The 8,313-nt window shown below is 36.2% G+C and overlaps 1 protein-coding gene across 2 annotated transcripts in view; it reads right to left on the bottom strand.

The window, feature by feature from the left end:
- Window positions 1-1,301: 1,301 nt before the first annotated feature.
- LOC126415753 (mitogen-activated protein kinase kinase kinase 4) overlaps window positions 1,302-8,313 on the bottom strand; it is a 212,394-nt gene continuing 205,382 nt past the window's right edge. For both annotated transcript variants that reach the window (XM_050083454.1, XM_050083455.1), the window contains exons 19-24: window positions 8,027-8,214; window positions 7,176-7,344; window positions 2,623-2,745; window positions 2,361-2,467; window positions 1,983-2,162; window positions 1,302-1,745 (exon numbers count right to left, since the gene is read on the bottom strand). In XM_050083454.1, coding sequence (XP_049939411.1) covers window positions 1,662-1,745; window positions 1,983-2,162; window positions 2,361-2,467; window positions 2,623-2,745; window positions 7,176-7,344; window positions 8,027-8,214 — 851 coding nt within the window. In that variant the 3' untranslated portion in view covers window positions 1,302-1,661. The remainder of the gene's footprint in view (window positions 1,746-1,982; window positions 2,163-2,360; window positions 2,468-2,622; window positions 2,746-7,175; window positions 7,345-8,026; window positions 8,215-8,313) is intronic.

The raw sequence follows: 8,313 nt of genomic DNA, 5'->3' as shown, positions 1-8,313 counted from the left end.
TCCCCAATATCAGGAACACTAGCAAACATTTTCATCAGTCACCTATAAAATCAGATATTTGATAAGATAACCACAAATGAAAGTTTCAAAATCATATACTGGTGCAGATATGGGGATGACATTATTTGTCTGGTAGATGAGCCAAGTGAAAAAAATATGTCACATGACCACCTTCCCATTGGAAATTTACATATTGGATGCAAGATGGCAGCTTTCAAGATGGTCGCCATGTTGGTGACATAGTGTGTAAGTTTTTCTCATTCCTCTTTCTCATGTGCAGGGACTTTGTTTTAATGTTTGCTAATCTATTTCCATTTTATGAGGGTGTTTGCTGAACTTTAACTTTAGACCACCCTTTACATTTTTAGACATGCACAAGGACATAAAAAAAAGACAGAACTTTGTTAGGACAAATCCTTTTCTAAGCTACAATATACACCTGCCCCCCCTCCACAGGTGGCTACATTGTGTGTCCAATATGTGTTAATACGTGAGACTCAGTTCTGGGACTTTGCCCCTTTAAGATCTCTGCAGGCCCACTCATATTTCTCTAGTCTAAAAACCCACAGTGTTCACCAGAACTTTCTCTTCTAAAATGAATAGTTGGAGCACAGAAGTTTACTTCAGAACAGGAGCTAATATTGTCGTAAGCTAAAAAGCTCATCTCATATCTTGTAAGTGCAAATTTTGGATCTGAAACTTGCTTTGTGAGTATGGAATGAAGTTAACCCAATACTACTTTCATGTCCCACTGGAAGAACTTATTACCAGTTTGGGGAATGAATAGGAAGAGGGCAAAGTGATATACTGACAAGAGTCAGTTATTCATTTATTCAGTCACATTCCTGTGTACAGTGCATGCCTGACCCTTATATGGGGTCCCTTTAAATCTCTTCTCAATTAACTGAAGCCAAGCTGAAAGGAAGGAGCGCCACACAAAAATGGCGTCAATAACCAATCAAGTGCCCACAATGTACCACAGTTAAGGTACAAATTTGTGAAAATCAGTGGATTTTCCCGGTTACATAAATATCATAATGTTACACAGAAAATACATTTGCTGTATGATGTAAAATGAACCTTTAGCTCTCATATATTTAAAAAGCAGCTCATTTCACATTTAACAATGTCTGTAATTGTTACTGGGTGCACTAAAGTTTTCTCCTTTTTGGACACTAGTAAACCAACAATAAGCACAAACAGATGTGAAACAAAATCATTGAAATGGTTCTCACTCATGTTCATCTACATACATTCTTTAATCTTAAGGAAACCACAAACTTCCAAACATCAAATTTTATTTCTTAAAACATACAAGACTGTCTGGCAAATATAAATACACATAAACATGTACTCCAAATACATAGGACATATTTTATCACAAAATAACATTATGACTATATACACATGTTCAACTGACAACAATGTAGTACACAAAAGCAATATTAAACATGTCACAGTATGTTTCTGAAGACAGTTCGCTACCATAAAAAGGAACTCCACAATACCACCTCCAGAAGCCCAGTAAAAATTACTGACTTTCTGGCATCTTCAACTTGATCACTCTATGAAACAATCAACAGGTACAGAAATATATTAATTTTGTGTGTCAGCAGAACAGTATTCATTGTTCAGTGACAAAATGTTGCAGTTCATTCTTTTTAAAGAATCCTTGGGTTGATTTTTAAGTAATCTTCAAACATAGATGGTAATGTTGAGGACAGATACTCTTCATCTAGGTCCACCTGCAAATTAACACAAACATAGAAGTCTTTACAACAAATGGAAACAACATACAATTAAAATTCCCCTCTCAATTATGACTGTATGTACCTGCTACCCCCACCCCCCACCAACACACACACACACACACACACACACACACACACTCACTCACTCACTCACTCACTCTCTCTCTCTCTCTCTCTCTCTCTCAACATTTTATGTGGGTGATTACCACTGTAATATATTAAATAACTTACTCTGACAAATGTGTGATAAAGGAGCTCTTTGGCTGTTGCACGCCTCCGTGGATCATGTTGTAAACAACGGTCCACAAATTTGTGACCCTCTTCAGACAGAGTGGGAGGAGCACTTGGAGTTTCACCCATGCCAACTTTGTACATGATTTGGTAGTTGGAGTCGTACTCTGGCCAAGGTCTCTGCAGAAAAAAAAACCCTCAAATGCTTTTATCAAGTAATGACTGTAAAAATAATAACTTTTTATGTATATAAAGTTTACTGTTCACTTACCAAGATGCTAACATTACTCAAAAACTTACAAAAATGACACTTTATGCACAATAATCAATATATTTTTAAGAAAAGCGTCCACAAACTGAAATAATAGCTGTACTTACTTTTCCAGAAGCCATTTCAACAACAACACATCCAAGAGACCATATATCAGCTGCCCTGCCATGGCCTCCTGTATCAGTCTTCGTGAAAACTTCAGGGGCCATGTACGCTGGAAGCAGACAAATACCCATACATAAAATACAGTGTTTACAAACAGTGAAATCTCTTGCAAGCAAAAAATAACTTCTTAAGACAAACAGTCCCAGTATTCCAGTTAAACGTTATTCAAATACTCTTCTTGATATTGGAATTAAATATACCAACCCTGAGTCCCCACAAATCCTTGAAGTTCTCCTGGCATTGTTGTATGGGCTTTAATCTTGACTGCTGAACCAAAGTCACCCAACTTGAGATGGTTGCCACCACCAGTCAGGAATATGTTTGCACCTAATGACCAAAGATACTAATTTAATTCTTCTGCACAGCATTTTTATACACTAAATAAGTTTAGTACCATCCTTCTGCCCAACATGTGAGAAGACCACTTTACCTTGCTTCCTGAACTGAATTGTAATATTGTGTGTTAAATGTTATGTTACTGTTTTGCTTATCAGATCATTTGTCCACAATTTCTGAATACATTAGACCAAGCAATATTTCCATACTAGTAAATATACATTGCAATTTCATTAAAAATGACAAAATAAAAGAAAATGTCCAGCTGCTGCTAAGGAAGTGACTGTGATTCTGGGAAATATTAAAAGCAATATTTGAATCCTGGATTGTGCTTTTGCTAAGTGTTGAGGTAGCCGTCTGAAAATGTCTGTCTATATGTACAGAACATTAATTTCAAAACGAAAAAAAAAAAAAAAAAAAAAAAAAAAAAAAAAAAAAAAAAAAAAAAAAAAAAAAATCTCGACAGACATAGTAAATCAGTGACTTGTTTGGATTTTACATGCAACAGAAAGCATAGTCATTCACAGAGGCACTCATGTACTACAGTACATCAACAATCAGTGTTTTGTTTTTACAAATGTAACCAATTGTAACACAAAATGTGGCATCATTTTTTTTTACAATCAAATTATCACATACACTTCACATGCTCTGCTTCTACTCAACTAAACTTATTAGAGGGTCTTGTAGAGGACTTTTATTGGTTATACTATTTCACAGAATCAAGTCTTTCACTTTCATGACATTTTATGGTCTAATGGCAGGCAATGGCTACCTTGAACTGACATGACCACAACAACAACAACAACAACAACAACAAGAACTCCTTCCACTAGCTGCAATAAATTCTACTCTCATTCAGTTGGGCAATGATCTATTGCTGCATTCTCTACAGATATGTGGCCATGTATGAGTGTCTGTGTTCTTAATTCCTTCCTGCCTTTCCTTCTTAAATCCTTGTGCAGTATTTATTTGTCTTCTCTTTATTTATATCATGTTCCTTGGACTATAATTGTTGTAGAATGTCCAGAAGGGCTGATGCTGAAGTTCAAAAACACCATGCTGTCGAACATGTTTGGAAAGTAATCCTCTATTTATGAGAATTATTCTAGAGGACTGCTGTAATGATAATGGTGCACGAAAAAAATAAATAAATAAAAACATACACAACAAAATTTACTGTATTTTGAAAATTAATCACTTGGCTATTTAATATTACTTCTTATTTAAACTCAAAGAATAATTAAAATGCTCTGTAAAATGAAGTGAATTTAACTGGTAAACTCATTAGCCCAATGGTTCTTAATCTGTACACACATGTCTTTTGTTTTTTAAAAATATTATGTCAAGTATTTATATTCCAATACCAAAAGCCTCTTTAGGATCCCTTTCATATCATACTGCACTTTCTGTATGATAACATTTAGCAAATAATATAATATATATTTCTTAATCACCTGTCACCATCCTCACTGCTGATCACCTTTTTGTTGCTATGAAACTCAATAATTAGGTGCATGTCAAAACATTAGTAGTTTTATTCTGATAGAATCACAAATACATTGCCTTCAACATTACTACACTTGCCTTCAACATAATTACTGCACACACATGGGCCACACACAAAATTACAAATATAAATCAATAGCAACAGCAGAGTGTACCATCACTTGATACCTAGAGTGTACCAATGAAATTCCCTTTGCAACCTCCTCTACATCATTCTCATCAATAGTGAGACACCCAGTTGCTGCACAAGCTTTCTGTCAGCATGATGGTCACTAAATATTCAGTAATGATGAATGGATACAGGAGATGTGCCTACATTTGTAAAACTAGATCCTTTCACATATGACAACAAAACAACACAATGGTAATGACCTAGTATCTGCTTTGGCATTCTGGTGATTTTGAAAGAAAAGGAAAATAGATTACTGTCAAACAGTCCAACAATGAACTCATTATGGCCTCACACAAAGTACATTTATTCAAATATGAATCTATGGGTGTGCTGAACAAGTGCAGAATCTTTACTAGGACAATATAATACTGCAATAATGCACACAGCTTGGAGTTGTTGGATGTCATTTTAAGAGACAGTATCTGCACTAATTTTACCTATGGTTGCAACTGGTCAAGGGATGTTATTAGTAATACACACCACACCAAATGTTACTATCTCATTTCACAGACATACTCATTTGGGGATAGGTCTGATGACTGTGTTGATCAGGAAAGCTGACAAATGTGTTGGCGAGTGTGTGCAAGGACATTGTTTTATTGGAAGAAAACAGCTCCCTGACAAGTTGTGAATGGCTACAGAATGGGCTTCCCCACTTGTTCTATCTGTGAAGTTCATGCAAAGAATGATTGTTCATTGTCACTGAGCTTGAATTTCTCTGATTGTTGTCATCATAGACACCGTATGGGATATAACTCAGAGGAAGTAACATGCTAGCTGACACTCTTCTTGAGACATGTATTTGCAGATAGACTTCATGATACACATTGCATCTTGCCGCATCTGCTACTGAAGTTGGAAGAGAAATTTCCAACCAAACCTGGGACAAAACACACTACCATTCATTGTATCATTTGAACATCCTATGTTAAACCAATCTGGTAAAATCAGACTACTCAGCAAATGAGAGTTTCATAAACTACCTCTTAATGGATGAAATAATTTTCCTTAGGATTCTTGCAATGACTCTCACTCTGGCATCTCACTTCCCCATAACTAGTTTTCTGTAGCATTCCACTTGAAACTGCAATGGGTACATACAGCGTAAAATACAACACCCACTCACATATAGCAGATAAATGTGTGGAGCACAGAAATAATTAACAGTAAACAGCATTCACACCAGCTTTTGAAGATTAGCTCCAATTCTAGTGCTAGTAAATACATACATAAACCCCCCCCCCCCCCCTCTCTCTCTCTCTCTCTCTCTCTCTCTCTCTCTCTCTCTCTCTCTCTCTCTCTCACACACACACACACACACACACACGTGCGCACGCGCTCGCACATTATCATGGTCATGCCAAGATTACTGTCTCGCTGTGGCTACCGGAATGTACGTTTGGATGTCTGCATGGTCGTGTGTGTGAACGTGTGTAATGCCACCAGAAGAAAAGCTAATGCTCGAAAGCTAGTGTGAAAACTATTTTCTGTTAAAGAGTTTCTGTATTTCACACACTGATCCACTATAGGTGAGTAATTGCCTTTGCCTTATTTTATGAATTGCTCCATTCAAGAATTTCCATTATTCTTACTCATCCTGATAACATACTAAGATATCTTACAGCTGAAACTGTTTCCAGCAACTGACAATGAGCTGTTCAATAGGGCCCTGCACCAACCAAGTATTGATTCACTGAAAGTCTTCCTGCACCTCACAAAAAATTTTCTGGTGGCGTAACTTTTCTATAAGCAACAGTATCATCCGCAGACAGACTTTGAATGGGTGCTTCAGTGTTCCCTAAACAAACAGAAAAATTGTAGTGTCATCTAGAATAGTACTCTCTACAGACTAATCCCCAAGTTGGGCCCATGTACTGCAACATGATACACTCCAGTAATTGTTATTCAGTTGATGGTACACCTACAAATGACCATCGCCGATGACAAGACAAAATCTAATCACTAAATACAACCCTTTGTTTTCATCCATCTGGATGAGTCTTTTGCAACATCACTGGAGATTTGATGACGAAATGAAACAGAAGATCTGATGGTCTTGAAAGGCACAATTGAGGCTATATTCTCCCTAATTTGTGCCATAGCTGCTGTTCAATCAGCAATTATGAAATGTCCAATGTGGCTATCCTAGCATGAATACGACTACAACAGTTGCTCAGAACCACGATAACAGGCACATACACTTCCTTTGACTACCAGCAGCCAAAATGCCATACAGTGGACATTTATTGATCAACATGTTGGTCCACAGGACCATGAAATTATTTCACTGAAAAAATATTTACTGATGTTTTCTGTGATGTTTACTGTTCACCTATGATGATGGAAATGACACAACTCTTCTGGCAACTCTAATGCAGTTCTATGGTTCAATGTTATCAAGAGCCATAAATGATTTCTACAATGCCTAAAGCACAGTGCACTGAATCACTGCTTCAAATGCCTACTATCAATGCTCCATGTACACTGGGCTTTTCTACCTCACATCTTTGGAGATGTTCATTTGCATATTCCTCTAGTATATTTATGCACTACATAAGTTTTCCCCCCAAGTTATTTCTTTGGCAGTAGGTAAGTGATTCTCAGTGGATCAAGACACTATTCCCTTTAATAATTATCAAACATTAAAAATGTTACACATTATATAGCCTCAATGGTAACTTGTACAGACTGCAACAAAATGTTTCGATAAAAAACGGAAATATGGGAGAGAGAGACTTACTTTTGATATCTCTATGTACAATGCCATGATCATGTAAAGTTTTTACAGCTTGTAACAGCTGATAAGTGTAACGACGGATTAAGCCTTCAGGTAAACCATTTTCAGTAGCAGCTACTAGGCTCTCCAGAGTCCCCTCAGCACAAAACTCCATGAAAATCAGCATCTCATCCTTGAAAGAAAGTAAGTTAGTTAGTTATTTTTTATATATGAACAATACTGACAACTGTAAAATTAATAGCAACAGACACTAAATTTCAATTCTGTCCCCTTTTGATGATCGCCCCCTAAATGATGTCAAATTCAGGTAGCAGTACAACACGAAATTAAACAAAGAACATTGAAAAAATGAATGCATGTACAAAATGGAGTCTATATGTTTATTCTTTTTTTACATACCTGGAAATGCTTAATTAGCAATAGTTTCGTTCACTAAGCCAATCATTAAACTGAACTACTTGCAGAATACACATACATAATTTCCGGAAAAAAACCAAATCAATAAATGCAATGTGCCTTAGAATCTGGGGAATAATGAATAAAAAACAAGTCTCACTTTCTACCACAGAGCAGCAACAATATTTACAAGCAATGGCAGAAAGTTTAATATATTCCTGAGAAACAGGACACATAAATTTGTTTAGTGATGTTAATTATTGAAAACAATAACAATAAGCATTCACTCTATTTTCTCTTATCTCCAGATATTGTGGTCAGTTAAAAGTGCTATAGGACATATAGCTCAATTCCAAAATTAAATACATCATAGGACAGGAGCAGAAGTAAAGAAAATGTCAAACCACAACCAGATGGAACACAAAAAGCCAAATAATATTTAAGTGTATTACACTTACAATATGAATTTCCACACCATAATATCGCACAAGTCCTGGGTGTTGTATTCCTTCAAATATACGTAATTCTTCAGCAACCCGGCGAATCGTACGATGATCATTTGGTTGCAGCTGAATTTCTTTCATAGCCATTAATTCACCAGTCTGGTTGTTAACAGCTGTATAAACCTTTCCAAATCTACCCTGACCTAAAAAACAAGAAATGAGCATACTTGAGAATATGTGTTTCTCACTCACAGAGATCTTGAGGAGTGTAAAATACAAACTGTGATTCAGTTACCAATAAT

The sequence above is a fragment of the Schistocerca serialis genome, chromosome 1 (assembly GCF_023864345.2).
Source record: "Schistocerca serialis cubense isolate TAMUIC-IGC-003099 chromosome 1, iqSchSeri2.2, whole genome shotgun sequence".
In the NCBI taxonomy this organism is placed as follows: Eukaryota; Metazoa; Arthropoda; class Insecta; order Orthoptera; family Acrididae; genus Schistocerca; species Schistocerca serialis.
This window is presented reverse-complemented; position numbering and strand designations above follow the sequence as displayed.